Genomic DNA, 17,732 nt, shown 5'->3' on the forward strand with positions numbered 1-17,732 from the left:
AAAAGCATTGGTTTTTAAACAATATAAAAGCAGTAAATTCAAAACAAGCTGGTTTACATATATGGAATGATTTTATATTCATTCATTCATTCATTATCTGTAACCCTTATCCACTTCAGGGCGGCGGTGGGTCCAGAGCCTACCCGGAATCACTGGGTGCAAGGTGGGAACACACCCTAGAGGGGGCACCAGTCCTTCACAGGCCGACACACACTCACTCACACACACACACTCACACCTACGGACACTTTTGAGTCTAAAATCCAATATTTTTGGAGCGTGCGAGGAAACCGGAGCACCTGGAGGAAACCCACGCAGACACAGGGAGAACACACCTTACTCCTCACAGACATTCACCCGGAGGAAACCCACACAGACACAGAGAGAACACACCACACTCCTCACAGACAGTTACTTGGAGGAAACCCACGCAGACACAGGGAGAACACACCACACTCCTCACAGACAGTCACCCGGAGGAAACCCACGCAGACACAGGGAGAACACGCCACAATCCTCCCAGACAGTCACCCGGAGGAAACCCACACAGACACTGGGAGAACACACCACACTCCTCACAGACAGTCACCCGGAGGAAACCCACGCAGACACAGGGAGAACACACCACACTCCTCACAGACAGTTACTTGGAGGAAACCCACGCAGACACAGGGAGAACACACCACACTCCTCACAGACAGTTACTTGGAGGAAACCCACGCAGACACAGAGAGAACACACCACACACCACACTCCTCACAGACAGTCACCCGGAGAAAACCCACGCAGACACAGAGAGAACGCAGCACACTCCTCACAGACAGTCACCTGGAGGAAACCCACGCAGACACAGGGAGAACACACCACAATCCTCACAGACAGTCACCTGGAGGAAACCCACGCAGACACAGGGAGAACACACCACAATCCTCACAGACAGTCACCTGGAGGAAACCCACGCAGACACAGGGAGAACACACCACACTCCTCACAGACAGTCACCCGGAGAAAACCCACGCAGACACAGAGAGAACGCAGCACACTCCTCACAGACAGTCACCTGGAGGAAACCCACGCAGACACAGGGAGAACACACCACAATCCTCACAGACAGTCACCCAGAGCAGGACCCGAACCCACAACCTCCAGGACCCTGGAGCCGAGACAGACACTACCTGCTGCACCACTGCACCTTATTTCATTTTTTACAAATTTTTCATGCTATAGACCCAAATACAAGCGTGGATTTTAAGCAATTGTGCACAACTTGGCACAATTAAATAAGGTAAATAGTTCAACTGCATTTCAGTCCGTTTTGTCTAGAAAAACTTGCCACATGTTCAACAAATCCATGACATGAGAATAACACGCTCTGAGAGTTGTGTTACTCTGCTGACGCCTCAATGTCAGAGTCTATTTAGTCTCAAGTGTGGAAGCTGAAGGCTCATTAGGGACTTCATACACAAAGAGATGTGACAAGTTCGTCCACGGTTAGGACAACGTTAAAAAAAGAGCAAAGGGTGAGAAGCATGATGACGTGCAAAGAGAAATACTGAAGTCTGATGGATGAATTTTTCATTTGTTCAGTTATTCATGTTTTATTAATATTCCATAACTTTGCCCATTGGAACCATGTTTCTGAATATCTCTCGAAAGAGAAATACTAGATGAAATCAGAGCAAATTCAGCTTTACGGGGGAGGAGGGGCAATGTAGAAGTTATGGACACAAAAAGAATCCCACACAGGTCATGAGTACAGAGCACATTAGCTGTTTACAGTGACAGATACATTCTTCTCAGTCTCTGTCCCTATTCATATTCACTGCTGTGTATAAATGTTTATGAATTTAAACTGAAAAGCACGTTTGGTTCAAACAGCACAGAGAAGCAGACAGATGTGAAATTCACATTTAACCCTTACATGTGAAGATCCTCCATGTGCCTCTGTGCTGTACGAGACCTGGCTGAAGTACGTCCACACGGAGCATCACTCTGTTATTAATCATGCCTAACATCTCCTCTGGGAAACGTTCCAAATCCCCTTTAACCTTTAATAGCAGATGCTGTGTGTCTGTCCTCGCTGGTCACTGAGAAATGAGTCAGTGTGTGGAACTGGAGCTTTCTGTGTGTTATCGGCTTTTTACATCACTGTGAAAAAGAATCTAATGCTGCCTTTATTGTTACATATGCTCTCACAGTTTCTAAACAAGCATACACACACTCATGATGATAAGGAAACCTGTATAAAGTTATGTATAACCTTAGACATTTGTAGAGGGGTTTGTTACACAACCAAATTCTGTTAGATCATTCAATCATTGTCTGTAACCCTTATCCAGTTCAGGGCGGTGGTGGGTCCAGAGTCTACCAGGAATCACTGGGCGCAAGGCAGGAACACACCCTGGAGGGGGCACCAGTCCTACACAGGGCGACACACACACACACACATTCACTCACACACTCACACCTACAGACACTTTGAGTCTCCAATCCACCTACCAACGTGTGTTTTTGGAGCGTGGGAGGAAACCGGAGCACTCGGAGGAAACCCACGCAGACACAGGGAGAACACACCACACTCCTCACAGACAGTCACCCGGAGGAAACCCACTCAGACACAGAGAGAACACACCACACTCCTCACAGACAGTCACCCGGAGGAAACCCACGCAGACACAGGGAGAACACACCACACTCCTCACAAACAGTCACCCAGAGGAAACCCACGCAGACACAGAGAGAACACACCACACTCCTCACAGACAGTCACCCAGAGGAAACCCACGCAGACACAGAGAGAACACACCACACTCCTCACAGACAGTCACCCGGAGGAAACCCACGCAGACACAGAGAGAACACACCACACTCCTCACAGACAGTCACCCGGAGGAAACCCACGCAGACACAGGGAGAACACACCACACTCCTCACAGACAGTCACCCGGAGCGGGACTCGAACCCACAACCTCTAGGACCCTGGAGCTGTGACAGAGACACTACCTGCTGCTCCACCGTGCCGCCCCCTGTAAGATCATGTTTTCTCTAAATCAAAAAGAAATGCAATAACCAACGTATTAAACCATGCTATTAAAGAGGGATTAATGTCGGATAGAAGAGTGGATTAAAGCAAACCTGCTTTAGCTTTAAAGGGTTAAACAGCACAGCTGGGCTAATTCCAGGAAGGGTTTCCTGGCCACTAGAGCTACTACACTGTAACAGGAGCTAGAGTAAAAAAAGGTGAGGGAAGTGGAGCTCAGGGAGTTTGACAACACTCTCCTCTACAGACCTTCAGGACACGATTAGTGAGAGCCGCTAAACTTTATCCCTCATTGGCTCCAGAGCTGCTGCTGTCCTCTGAGTTAATGGTTAAGTTGCAGTTTATTACAGTTTATAAAACATGCAGAGTGGTCACATACCTCTCCATTCAGGAAGCAGTAGAGGACAGCCACCACAAAGCCCTGTAAGCACAGTAAAGACATCTTATGGGACAGCTTATTTACACTTATCAGGGAGGTGTGTTAAAAGCGTGGTGTGTCCTGAGGAAAGCGTTTATTAATCACACCGTACTGGGGACTGGGGACAGCTGCCAGTTCATTTGCTCAGGCGATGTGATTCTGACCCAGTGTAATTAGAATACAGAAGGCTATTCCTCCATGACTCCTGAAGCACAAAATAAGCCGATTAGGGTGAGGGGGGACAGACTCCCAGAATGCATTGCTTGCAGTGCTACTGCCAGTCTGGAGGCTTCTTTACTAGACCTAATTATACCCCTGTGCTGAGTTCTTATAACGGAAAGAGACGAGTAAAATTACGAAACAACATTTTCTAACTTCTCTGTTCACAGCATTTTTAAAGCTTTGAATTAAACACCTACTGATGTGTGGCACCAAAAGTTGTTTGGTATTAAAATCGAGATGAAAACAATTAATTTAATTCTGACAGAATGAAAATGAAAACCAAAAGTGCCGTCTTCTGCTGATTTCTTTTTCATTTTCCACTTTGCCTTTTCATTTTCAGGCTGAAAAACATGCAAATATATGCTGATTAGCAGTGGGCGGGGTGAAGGGGGTGGGCGGGCCTATCCTCCCTGCTTCTCGTGTGACCCACATGGAGCTGCTGGGCGAAGCTGCGAGGATGTGCCCCCAGCCACGGGGGTCTGCTTCACCCAGCGAGCAAACGCTTCCTTGCATTGAGAGTGCAGTGTACTGCACCAGGGACAGTCTGAAACACTACCATGGCCTGGGAGGTGAACTGGTGAACCGTTAAAAAATTAACTCATCAATATTTAGTAAATTACTATGAAACAAATTACAATGAAAATGGTAGTGAATTCAGGCATAAGATGAAATAAACTTTTAAAAATCACAGAGCTACAAACTAAAAGAGCTTTTTTTGACAGGAGCTCTTTACCCTACAACTCCACAACATCACGTCACGGTGCTGTTTCAGGACAGGTTTGTTACAGTAACACATTCAGATTCCCTCCAGCATTTTCAGCTGATAGTAGCCTGATGGTTTCGGATCAGAGCCATTTATAATTAGAGATTAACAGCTAAAGCATTATACAGGGTTATATATTTATACAGTGGAACCTCTACCTACGAACTCGATCCGTTCCGTGACCCGGTTCGTAAGTGGAAAAGTTCGTTTCTTTTAGTCACCCTTTTTGCACTGATCTATGTTTACAACACTCTCAAATTAGTAAAAAATACATGTAGCGTTACTAAAAATAAAAGAGAAATACAGTGGAAACAGTAATAAAAAAGAAATAATAAAGTTGTAAGTGGTTACACATCGCTACCTTGAAGACGTGACGACTGGCTGGAGGAGTAACACAGGCACTGGCTGTATGACGGGAGGTGGGGGGGGGTGGAATAACGGAGAGTAGGCGGTGAATGTGGGGAGACGAAGCGTAGATACGGCTTTACTTAGCACGAATTTCAGTGTCTGCTATTTACACTAATGCTAAATTGCTAAAGCTACAATGTGCTAATCTTAAAAGCTCACTCAAGTCTGGGGGGCGCTGGGAGACTCGCCTACTGGGGTCAGTGGCCATTTCCAGCCGCCGGCTCGGAGGGGGCTCGGGTTCGTTTCTAGAGTCGTGGTTCGTTGGTGGAGGTTCCACTGTATTTTGTTTCGTGGAAACATGAGATTCAAGTGTTGGAGACCAGTTTGAATCGCCACAAACCAGAGATTCAGAATAAGAAATCAGAAAAAAATGCCATACCTGGAACGACCCCAGGATGAGATCGAACACCAGCCTCAGCTCGGTTTTGATGTGCTCTGGAATGAAGGCGAATATTATGAAGTTTATCCCAAAAAGCGGAATCAACAGCAGCGTTGATTTAGCCAGCCTCCTGTGGCGCAAAAACAGGTAAAAAGGAAACAAACAATGGGCTTTAGGCAAGAAATTTCTTTCATCTGTAACCTGCAGGCATTACCGGGTCGGGGCTGACTTCCAAAGCACTGTGTGTTATTATCAGGTGTGGAGGCAGAATACGGAATATTGTAATAACAACATCAGCAGTGATGGGATAAAATTGCAGGGGCTTTAAGTAGCCAGACGCATGAGCGCTGCATCACAGAAAGCTACTTAAGGACAAAGGACATTAAATCATGTGGATAGCTGTGGCATGAGCTGCTGACATTTACAGAGAGGAGTCTGTAGTGTAGCGAGACTTTCAGCGCCAGTGGGGGCTGGGAGACAGAGAGAAATGCCTTTTCCTTTTTACGCCTTGCATTAAAATGAAATGAGCTAAAATGCTTCCTATGTATCCCTTGACGGCAGCATCCTGATCAAGGACTGTGCAAGTTCATCTTGGCTTTAGAGGTCAGGGCCTTCGGCAGGTAAAGTTACTATAAACCCAACAAAGTTATTGTTCTCCACTGAAGATGCGTTAATCCTTAAAGCTGCTTTATACTTCAGCAAATCTGTGACGATGCGTGGGTTTAGTGTGCAGACATTCAGCTCCTAACATAAGCCCCTTTATACAAGCAGTCCGGGTAACGTCTGTGTGAACGCAGGTGTGAATAAAGCCGGTCATGTTCTGAAGAATTCACGCTGCCATACAGAGCCATAATCTCAAATAGGAACTGGACTGTTCAATTTGTAATCTGCAAGGTACTCATTTAAAGAGTCACGGTGGAGCAGTGGGTAGTGTCTCTGTTACAGCTCCAGGGTCCTGGAGGTTGTGGGTTCGAGTCCCGCTCCGGGTGACTGTCTGTGAGGGGCGTGGTGTGTTCTCCCTGTGTCTGTGTGGGTTTCCTCCGGGTGACTGTCTGTGAGGAGCGTGGTGTGTTCTCCCTGTGTCTGTGTGGGTTTCCTCCGGGTGACTGTCTGTGAGGAGCGTGGTGTGTTCTCCCTGTGTCTGCGTGGGTTTCCTCCAGGTGACTGTGAGGAGTGTGGTGTGTTCTCTCTGTGTCTGTGTGGGTTTCCTCCGGGTGACTGTCTGTGAAGAGTGTGGTGTGTTCTCCTTGTGTCTGTGTGGGTTTCCTCCGGGTGACTGTCTGTGAGGAGTGTGGTGTGTTCTCTCTGTGTCTGTGTGGGTTTCCTCCGGGTGACTGTCTGTGAGGAGTGTGGTGTGTTCTCTCTGTGTCTGTGTGGGTTTCCTCCGGGTGACTGTCTGTGAGGAGTGTGTTGTGTTCTCCCTGTGTCTGCGTGGGTTTCCTCCGGGTGACTGTCTGTGAGGAGTGTGGTGTGTTCTCCCTCTGTCTGCGTGGGTTTCCTCCGGGTGACTGTCTGTCAGGAGTGTGTTGTGTTCTCCCTGTGTCTGCGTGGGTTTCCTCCGGGTGACTGTCTGTGAGGAGTGTGGTGTGTTCTCCCTGTGTCTGCGTGGGTTTCCTCCGGGTGACTGTCTGTCAGGAGTGTGGTGTGTTCTCCCTGTGTCTGCGTGGGTTTCCTCCGGGTGACTGTCTGTCAGGAGTGTGTTGTGTTCTCCCTGTGTCTGCGTGGGTTTCCTCCGGGTGACTGTCTGTCAGGAGTGTGGTGTGTTCTCCCTGTGTCTGCGTGGATTTCTTCCGGGTGCTCTGGTTTCCTCCCACAGTCCAAAAACACACGTTGGTAGGTGGATTGGAGACTCAAAAGTGTCTGTAGGTGTGAGTGTGTGAGTGAATGTGTGAGTGTGTGTCGCCCTGTGAAGGACTGGCGCCTTGCGCACAGAACTGGATAAGGATTACAGACAGTGAATGAATGTTAGGGCTAATCTTGGTAAATGAAGCCCTGGTTTCTATAGTTCTGAATGAATGTTAATCAGCAGTGGCATTGACAGATAAATGTGTGTAAAAATCTGAAAACATCGTCTTTGTCTCTAAAGTAGCAAATGTACAGGAGAAGGAAAACCCCTTCTTAACTTTCACTGAAGGTCAATGTAAAAATATTTTTATAGCAACATTTCTATTGGCTCATTCATCAGGAAATGTTCACACAAAGTGCAGGGCAGCTGCTGTGTTTAAACGGAGACGGCGACAACATATATTTACTTTTGCTGCACCCAGTAATTACAAGCCACGACACTAAAATAAATGATGTAAATATATTTAAACAGCAAAAGTACCTTCTAAAGGTTAAATTCAAAGACGTCTGTGACTCACGAATATTGGTTGGACTCGTTTCTCCCGATGTCAGGGCAGTTGATCTTCTGTCGCAGTATGCGAATGATACAAATAAACAGGATGAAGTTCATCTGTCATCAGAGGACAAAACAACAGCGTCATTTGTGAGTTCTCCAGCTCAGTGTCAGCTTCTATAAATTACAGGGACACCACTAGACTAATGGAGCACACGGAGCGTAAAGTGTTTACTCATGTTAGCTCAGCAAAAAGCTAAGGCTACTATCTATTAGCGGAGGTACAGGTGGCACTGAGACCCCCGAACAATAGCGGTGAGATCACATATAGAGAATACAGGACTAATGGCCTCTCTTTCAGCCGTGAACAAGTAACAGCTTTGTCCTTTCTCTTCTCTATGAGTAAGGGTACGAGTGGGTAGCATCTCTTCCATTCTTGCATATCCCACAAATTGCACGCTCACCAGAGAGTGCACATCGCAGACATAATAAAATGTGCATGAACATAAGGCTGATTTTCCATCCACACACCTCCACTCTTCTGTACCTCGGCCGAGAATCATGAGCATAGTTCGAGCTGCAGATTACGGGGATGTTATAAACACTGTGGCAATGTCAATCACTGAAACAACTGCAAAAAGCATTTTTCATCCACATTCAATTACTACTGTGTACTGCTACTTTTATGGTATAAGGTGAGAGTTTAAAATAGCGATAGGAACATCCTTTAGATGTTCAACGTGATGTTCTCTCTACTTTTATGAATCGTGTGTATTATCAGTAACTATTTCTGTTACAGTTGCTGAAATTCCTGTTTAGACTGTAATCCTCTCTTCATTCTCCTTCCTTTTAAAACCATTCCCTCTCTTCAGTTTTGATCAGAACTCTGCTGCTAGAGTTCTCTCTTGTTCTAAAAAGTCAGCTCATATCTCCCCCGTCCTTCATCAGCTCCACTGGCCACCGTCTCGCTCCGTACTCAGTTTGAAGTTCTCGGTCTGGCGCCAGCCGACCTTTCTGACCTTTTACACCCCCACTGTCCTACAACATCACCGAGGTCCTCTGAGGGCGGTCTATTGTCAGGATCCAAATCCAGATTAGTGACCGCTGGTGGTAGATCAGTCAGTGTTATGGCCCCAAGCTCTGGAATTCTTTACCGCAAAGTCTTCGCCTCTGCTCTTCATTTTCTGCTTTTAAATCTCAGCTAAAGACCTACCTCTGTACTTCTGTATAAGAGTCTTCCCTTTTTTACCCTTGTGTACCTTGGGTGTTAGAAAGGCGCTATATAAGTGTAACTTATTATTATTATTATTATGGCCATCGCTAGAGGTGAATGATTAGGGGCTAAGCTTTAACTGGGGGGCGTCTTGTGGTCATTGCCTCATAGCAGTAAAGGTCTTTGACGAGGTACAGATGAAGCAAAGCCACAAGGAGCTGTTAATGTCCATCTACAGGTAGAAACACTAACTGAGTCGTGAACAGCTATTAACTGATTATCTGCAGGTGTCTGTGAAATACACAGCCGTGACGTCAGGAAAGAACATAGCCCTCAGCTCAGTCTGCTCTGTGTTTAACGCAGTTTTTCAGCAGCTTTCTTTACCCTCATCGATAATCAGTGTTCCTCTGCTACATAGCGCTGTTTCAGCTAGTGCCTCAGTGGCGTTCAGTTTGGTTCATCGCAGATTGTAATGTTTTTACTTTATTTTTGTCTTGAAATGACACTTGGAGTCAGGAAACTCACTACACCTTCTCCCCGCACACACCGTGTGTGTATTCTGTCAAGAACAGACCGATAGCAGACGGCGTCAAAGGGACATGCAGTAACAGAATTGGGCCTCCCCCCAAAACACGTCTAACTTTAGAATCCCTGTTATACAGCACTTTTTTGACCTGACGAGAGTCTACAAGCTCCCAATCCTCTTTACTTCAAAACAGTTCTGTGGTGATGGTGAAAATGCTGGAGAACGACTCCTAACAGGATCATGTTTCTGAGGCCGTCACGCAGAAAAGACATGCAGCTCTGTGTCCACTTCTCTGTTAATCTGAAAACACAGCTTGTTCTCTTGTCCGTCCTGCTGCAGCGGGCAATTCCAGCAGCCACACTGGGTGAACAGAGCCGTGGTCAATATTTTTGGTCAATAGTCACAGCCCCGCTGCCATTTTGCCTTGTTTTAGAGCGCAGGAGGGAGTTGGATTGTGCTGGTGTCAGTCCAGGCTCGTTATGTGGTGATTATGTGAGCTTCAGCAGAAAGAATTCGCCAGCAATGCGCTTTAAGGACGAGTTAGCTTAGCATCTTGTAGCGCAGCCTGGCAGGAGATGAACAGTTCTTCCTTTTTTTGTTCACTCTCCCTGCGCCCTGCTGGAGGCTATGTGTGAAAGTGTTCTTCACACTTTTGTCCTTATTGATATTTCATGTATGACCTGGTCCCGTGAGAGCCAGCCACATCTGTTACAAACAAAGCTGCCTCAATCCAGCTTCGCTGAGCAAACGGGCTGAACCCATCCACTGGACCTCCACTGCCACATAAACATTCACGCTATTTTTGGAATGTCAAACAGTGTTTTTGTTTCATTTCATTGTGCTTTCAGTTTCTTAAAGAAATCTACAGGGAATTCTCCACACCTCCAGATTCAGTCTTAGAAGTTGGTTGGATTATGGAACCTGAAACTGCACTATGCAAAGAGGAAGCCATATAATAAGAACCGCCGCTGAATTCTCTGGACCAGAAGGTGTCTGAGATGGACCAGAAGACAGTGGAAACTGTGATCAGATGAGTTCAATTTCAGTTTATATATATTTATAATTAACAATTTACAGTGATTTGAAGGTTCAAGCGAATAAAAAACGGGCAAATTTCAATTTGTGTTGTGTTTTCAGAAAGTGTCCCAACGTTTCTGGAAATGGGGTTTGTAGATTAATCATCACTTTAATAAAACGTTTTTCAAATTAACCTTCGATGCACTGAAACACATTAGACCTGCTCGCACGTGAACGGGAGATCCCTTTAGCTAAGTGGATATAGAACATAATTTGAAGGCTTTGCCGTTCATTATTTGAGGCTCCCTGAGCTTTTCAAACACAATACACCCTTTCAGACCCACTTCCCCTCTGTCCATCAGCACCACCTTTACAGCTGCCCAGAAATCAATAAGCAGTTATTGCCTTTCAGGCACTTTGTTGAATGTGTTCATATTTATGCCCTATGGGAAATATGGAACTCAATTATGCGCCGTGCACCCGAGGACACCGTGACAACACGCAGAGGCTGGACTAGGCTCTAAAGTCACCTGTGAATGACAGATAATTTAGTATCAGCCGCACCGCTTTAATATTACCATGTCAAATTACAGCCTTACACTAAGTGCGGTAAATTGCTTTCTGTTCCCAGCCTGAAAGGGTGTCAGCTCACCAGTATCGAAGCTAATATGGGTGTTTTGATAATCCACCAGAATAGGTCAGAGTTCTCTATGATATCCCAGCACCTGACAAGAGAAAAATGAAACAGAGAATTCATGGATGATTTAGCATGACCTCAGAGCATTAGCACTGTCAGCTCTAATACGGGACAGCGCTCGTTTCTAGCAGCACTTAGTAAAAGTGACCAACCCTGGATAAGAGTGACTCCTGCTGAGTGAATCCTGTTAAATCAATAGGATCAATTTAAACCTGTAGGAGCTCAGGTACGGGAAAGTTAAATCTTCAAAGTAAACTTCAAAGTAAAGCGGATTTAACACTCATTTATATATAATTCTAAACATAAATTCAGGAGTCGTACATATCACATATATACAGTCAGGAAGGTTTTACGGTTTATTACTGGACAGTGGCTCAAATGACCATCTTAACTGTTTCATAACAAAAACCTTGACTGACTTTCTTTCCATCGCAGTCTCTGTGTTTTTTTTTAAAACGCTGTATGTTTTAAAAACCTTGTGGAAATCCTCGTCAATATAAAAGACAAAGTCGAGAATGTGGAGTAAGTGTGAGCTCACCCCACATCGTTGAAATAGGCTTTGGCAAAGCTCCAGGCCGTGATGAATATTAATGGTCCTCCTGTGAAGAGCATGAAGAGCGAGAGAAGGTTTCAGTCATTATTTCAGCAGGTGAGGGAGCGGTAATCATAGCTATCAGACCGCACGGCTAACAGGAACCCTGGGATTGAAATGGAGGTTTGAAGCTGCAACTGTAAGTCGATTTCATTAAGATACCGCTATGTAGTCATTAGAGAACAGCAGGCTGTGCCGTTGCTTTGGCGGTAATGTCAGACAACAAAATGCAGCCAGACAAAGTTCTTTATATCACACACATTCTACAGCAAGACGAGTCTAGAGTGTCCAGCTCAGGTTTATTAACGTAAAGTCTAGGGGAAAGTGAGGCTAATAGCTGACTAATCTGTTACTGCTGATAAACACTGGAATCCTAAAGTGTACATTTTGAGCATCGTTCTAGGGCGGTCACGATTAAATGATTAAAATATGATCACTTCATTTATGGACTTTAATCAAAGTAGTTGGCAACTCATAACAGTAACGTGTCACAAAATATTTTTTTTGGAGGAAACCCACGCAGACACAGGGAGAACACACCACACTCCTCACAGACAGTCACCCGGAGGAAACCCACACAGACACAGAGAGAACACACCACACTCCTCACAGTCACCCGGAGGAAACCCACACAGACACAGGGAGAACACACCACACTCCTCACAGACAGTCACCCAGAGGAAACCCACACAGACACAGGGAGAACACACCACACTCCTCACAGACAGTCACCTGGAGGAAACCCACACAGACACAGGGAGAACACACCACACTCCTCACAGACAGTCACCCGGAGGAAACCCACACAGACACAGGGAGAACACACCACACTCCTCACAGACAGTCACCCGGAGGAAACCCACACAGACACAGGGAGAACACACCACACTCCTCACAGACAGTCATCCGGAGCGGGAATCGAACCCACAACCTCCAATCCTACTACACATTTTCAATTTCACAAACTGTGAACAGCCGGATACACACCCCAGCCAATCAGAATGTACCACCAGAAGTATTTCCTCTCAGAGAAGAAGGAGACGGCCAATAGGGCATGGAGATAGAGGCCTTCTACCAGCAGCCAGAAGAAACTGGCCATGATGCAGTACTGGAAGAAGACGATCACAGCTTTACAGCCAACCTGTGCAAAGAATACAGAAACAGAGCCTATGATTAGAGCAGCTCTCCCACTCCAATCTGCAACCGATCGCTGGTGATTTGTTCTTCTTCAAAGATCAGAAAGGACAAAGTGAAGGTTGAAAACATAAAAACCCACAATGAAGAGACGAAGAAGGGAAGGGAATTATGTCTGTGAATTTCAAGTTTTCCTTTGGTCTTCTTCTGATTATTAAAATACGCTTTAATGACCTTCCAAAAGTGTCCAAAAACAATGTCTTTTATGTCGATATAACAGCCTTCTGCGCGCTGATTTAAGAGTTATGAATCAAGAGTAAAAGTGTGTAGAAAAAACCACATGGGTGAGATCTGTAACAAAAACTGTCGTCACTTGGAAAGTGAAAACAACGCCGTGATCAGGTCCTTGTTTTGATTTTGACACCAGACGAAACCTGAAATTGTGTTGGATCAGTGAAGTGGAGGAGGATTTAACATTCCACAGGTTTGCCACCTTTAGAAAACACAATGAGAGTTAGACATTCATTTGCATATTTAAATGTCACAACAGGAAAAACATAAACAGCAACGAAATAATCAGTCGTTTGATTTGCGACATAAAGAAATAAATGTCAAAATCCACTTTAATCACTTCACTTCTGAACAGAGACCGAGCAGAAAGGTTCCAACATTAATTCAACTTCAAAGTGAGATCTGTGCGAATAACTCGTACCAGTCAAGACCTCTTCTTTCTTATTTGTATCAAGTGGCTGAGCTTTTTAGCAAATATAACGACAACCATGCAATATTCTGCCCTTGCCCTGTCTACTGTGTTCCTGCTCCGTCTGTGTCTCCCTTGTTTCCTTGTTTGCCAAGTGCTCCTAGCTTCTAACTCCTTTATTGTTATTGTCCCTGTCTCCGCCCTAGTCTCCTCCTTAGCTCCACCCTCTCCTCAGTGTCTCCATCTGTGTCCTCTTTGTAGTCCTGCCCCCTCGTTGTCTGTCTCAGGTGTTTTTGTGTGTATTTAAGTTCCCTTGTGTGGCTACTTCGTGGTTGGACATTTCCCTTCGTGTGCCGGTTTCGTCTGTCTCTGATCACAAATCAGTCAGTCCTTGTTTGTACCTTTGTCCTACAGTTTGACCTTTTTGTCTGTATCTCTCTCATTTGTTAGTACTTCCCCTTCAAGTCTGTTTGTATCTCTAGTCAGTCTTTGTCTCTCTCTCTCTCGTCTGTTTCCCCTTCTAGTCTGTCCGTACCGTTTGGTCTGTTTAGATCTCTAGTCCGTCTGTATCCCTCTTTAGTCTTTGCCACATGGTATCTCTCGTCTGTCTGTTATCTTTCTCCAGTCTTGTTTAGTGAGTCTCTCTCTGTCTAGGTCTTTTTTTGTCTATATGTCCTGGCGGCACGGTGGCTTAGTGGTGAGCACGTTCGCCTCTCAGCGCTGGGATCTTGGGTTCAAGTCCCATCTGGGTGGAGTTTCCATGTTCTCCCTGTGTCTGCGTGGGTTTCCTCCCACAGTCCAAAAACAAGGAGGGTAATAACTGTCCTGGTGTGTGAGTGAATGAGTGTGTATGTGAATGAATGTCTGTTTGTGTGAGTGAATGAGTGTGTTCTCAGATATGGATCAGTGTTCTGTCCTGGGTTAAACCCTAGTGCCCGATGCAGTCCTCCAGGTGGACGGTCGTTCCTGGTCGAGAGTACGCTGAGAGCGTTTGGCTGCCGCTTCTCTCCAGTGTGTGTGTGGATCGAGTGTTCTGAGCAGTGTGTGGATTGTAAAGCGTCCTTGGGTGCCTAGAAAGGCGCTATATAAGTGTAAAGATAGATAGATAGATATCCTGTCTAGGTATCAGTATTGGTTTTTTTTTGTGTCTCTGTTCATTGTTTTTGTTTTTGTTATTGCACTTGGGTCCACCCCAGTCTGTCATCACAGTCACAAAGCTACGTTTCCACAGCTTCAACAATTTCCCCAACGTGAATGTCGTCTCTTGGGTCCGAGAGCACAGAGCCGGTGAAGCTTCCTGAAAGGGTTTTCTGAAACCACCTTGCTAATGTTCTGGCTTTACGTAAATGGTCTCTGCACTGGGACATTACACACTGAGAGTTCAATGGCAGACCTTTTCATTTTAATGCACATTTATTGTTTATTTGCAGAACTGCAGAGCTTAACATATTTGGGAAAAAACACACATCCATGCAGTGTGTCCTACACACCACATCCGTCTCGCTGAGGAGGAAAGAAGAACGGTGCAAAGACAGGTTTAATGTGGAAATAATCTTGAAATTCCCAAAGCGTAGACATGGATTTTCAGTGGTGTTTTAACACGATCGTTTCAACATCGTCTACGACTACGCTTCATCTACGTCTGAGAAACCCGATGATGACGAGGATGTTCGACCTCTTGCTGTAGAATACAAACATAAAGCATGTGGTTGAGATCAAGCAGTTCAAGGCAAGGGAGAAGTTAAAAGACAGATGAAGACAGTTCGCTCCACGCAGTCCAAGAAAACCTCATGAGTTTCTTTCCCGTATTCTCATCACGAACGTCCCTCACCACAACCTCAAACTTTCACAGAGGAACAGAAGAGAGTGCGGACTGACGGATGCTTTCTGCGTTGGGGGAGTGAAGTAGGACGGCGCTGGCTGAACAGACCTTGTCCGTTGTCCTAATGTGCACAAATCATGTGAAATTGCTCTGAGAGCCTCGCAGAATCATAGCCTTCTGCCGCACGTTCTCTTGCTGTAATGGATTAAAAGCTGTGGCTGAAGGCAAGGCCACAGAAGCACAGACCCGCTCCATGAAACGCCACCGGCTTCTCAATGGTCCTCTATCACGAGCTTAATATGAACCCGTGCTTTAAACCACTGCATAATGGATTGTTTTATAATGCTCCTTGTAATGACGTGAGCTCCAGGTTCAGGGAATAAAGGTCTGATAAACATCACAGAACAGAGCCACAGGTGACCTGCCACTGGCCTTGCTCTGAGTGAAACTGTATCACAGGCAGGAGGGCATAACTGTGGAACACTGTAGAAACCATTAGAAATCTAGAGCTGTCACAGCTGTTTTGCTATGCAAATGAAAACATTAGCATAATGACTTAATTACATAATTAGTTATGAAGCAAATTACATTTACATCCGTTTAGAATCAAGTTTTTGGCTGTTTTCACTGCTCTGCTCACGTTTGGTTTATTTCAAAAACACTCCCAATGCAAGTGGATTATTTAATATAAATATTTTCTAAAAAATACCACAAAGATCAAACCCCACAGCAGCGTTCTCCCCCTGTTTAGAGCGCCCGCTTTCAGCGCCTGTTCCTTTAAATGACAGTCACAGAAGCGAGGAGCTGAAGCTCTGGTTTTTTAGCTGTTTTCGCTCAGTTATCTGTCTTTTTTCTGTTTTAACTCAGTGCTCTTATTTCTTGTCGCTTGTGTCTGTTTTCCTCATTTTAATCTTGACTTGGCGTGCTCACAGACAGCGCTGTGATTGGAGAGACTCTGACGAGGAGGTGGGGCAACACTTGATGTAAGATGCAGCACAAAATCAGAACTCCCGTGACGGCAAATAACAGACTGGGTTGTTTTATCTCACAGTTAGTGGGTGGGTAGGCTCCAGATTAATCTGCACACGCACTGATCATACGTAATAACATGCCCCAGTTAATGGCCCTTTTTACTGGAAGACAGAAACAAAGGGCGATCTCTGACTGCTGTCATTTTCTTTGTGAAACTGAGCTAGTGTTGACATGGTGGAGAGGTCCATTTCAGTTTGTGTCAAGCCAGGTTCCAGTTGGGTGTTGGGTACAGCTACAAAATCCACCCAAAAGCTGCTCTTTGGTCAATGACAACTGATATCTGGGACCATTAAGATGTAATGAATTCATGACTGCAGTGAAATTAAAGACAGTCTTTAGTTCGCATTTACTCCAGTGACAATAAGAGGTTGGGTCAGTGTTAAGGCACAGCTGTGTGCACAAGACAGCGGCTTCATTCCACACAGTGATAAGGAGCCCTATCCATTTCAGACAGTTTGGCCTCCACTCTTAGGTTTGCTGTCACACAAGCAGCTGGGATTTCTTTCCGGTGTCACGTCCACTCTTCCAACAGGAAGCTCACAGACTCTGTTTACACATACGACTACAACGTTGAACCCTGCAACACAGGTCTAAACGCTGCTCAAAACTCCGCACACAGTTTTCCGGCGTTGGTGGCCTTCGTGTGACCCCTGCATGTGCTCGACTGACATCAAGCTATTTCATATTAATAGATTTCAAGTGAGAAAAAAACAAAAGGGAAGGGAAAAGAGGCCAGGGGAAATTCTTGAGCGCCCGAAACAACAATTGTGGGAGCGTCCATCGTGTGGAATTAATGGAGTAAATGTTTAGACGTGCGGCTCAAACAGAAGGGGCTGGGAGCAGAGTAGCACCTGTTATTATTGTGTAGATACGACTAAAACCAGGGAAGGCAAAAGGATTTCTATTTATCTGCAAATACTTTAAAAGGATTCGCATTAAATAGTGAATAAAGAACAATAGCACATTCAGAATTAAAGGTAGAAAGGTGGCTCTTTTAAATAAAGGTTGTAGATATTTTTTTCTGCTCAAAAAAATGACACACATGTTTTTGAACCTTGCATCACATTCTTTATATTAAACACCCCATCCACTACTGAACTCACGGAGCCGGTGGAGCAGTTGTCCGATTCCTGAATGACGTCATACAGCACCACGTCTTTGATGAAGACTGCGATGGCTTTCAGAATGAAGGACACAAACAGGTGCATGTGGATGTAATTCCGAGTGCAGTGGAGTTTCCTAAAGTAAACAAGACAATCAAAGCAAACACACACAACCTGATTAAGAAAAGCCCAGGTCCCTAATCACACTCTGCTCTTAAAATAAATGACTTTAAAATAACGGCAGATTAAATCCTAATGGTGCTTTCTGGTCCTCATTAGAGCTTTTGTGAATGGAGAAGTAACACAGTGCCCTTCTCTCAGATATAAG

General features: G+C 45.3%; 1 protein-coding gene across 1 annotated transcript in view; it reads right to left on the reverse strand.

The window, feature by feature from the left end:
• Positions 1 to 17,732, reverse strand: part of vipr1b (vasoactive intestinal peptide receptor 1b) — a 72,631-nt gene that overhangs the window by 1,741 nt on the left and 53,158 nt on the right. The window contains exons 6-12 of the mRNA XM_066676004.1: positions 17,405 to 17,540; positions 12,601 to 12,754; positions 11,560 to 11,620; positions 10,977 to 11,049; positions 7,594 to 7,685; positions 5,231 to 5,360; positions 3,420 to 3,461 (exon numbers count right to left, since the gene is read on the reverse strand). Of these exons, the coding sequence (XP_066532101.1) occupies positions 3,420 to 3,461; positions 5,231 to 5,360; positions 7,594 to 7,685; positions 10,977 to 11,049; positions 11,560 to 11,620; positions 12,601 to 12,754; positions 17,405 to 17,540 (688 nt within the window). The remainder of the gene's footprint in view (positions 1 to 3,419; positions 3,462 to 5,230; positions 5,361 to 7,593; positions 7,686 to 10,976; positions 11,050 to 11,559; positions 11,621 to 12,600; positions 12,755 to 17,404; positions 17,541 to 17,732) is intronic.

The sequence above is a fragment of the Hoplias malabaricus genome, chromosome 1 (assembly GCF_029633855.1).
Source record: "Hoplias malabaricus isolate fHopMal1 chromosome 1, fHopMal1.hap1, whole genome shotgun sequence".
Lineage (NCBI taxonomy): Eukaryota > Metazoa > Chordata > Actinopteri > Characiformes > Erythrinidae > Hoplias > Hoplias malabaricus.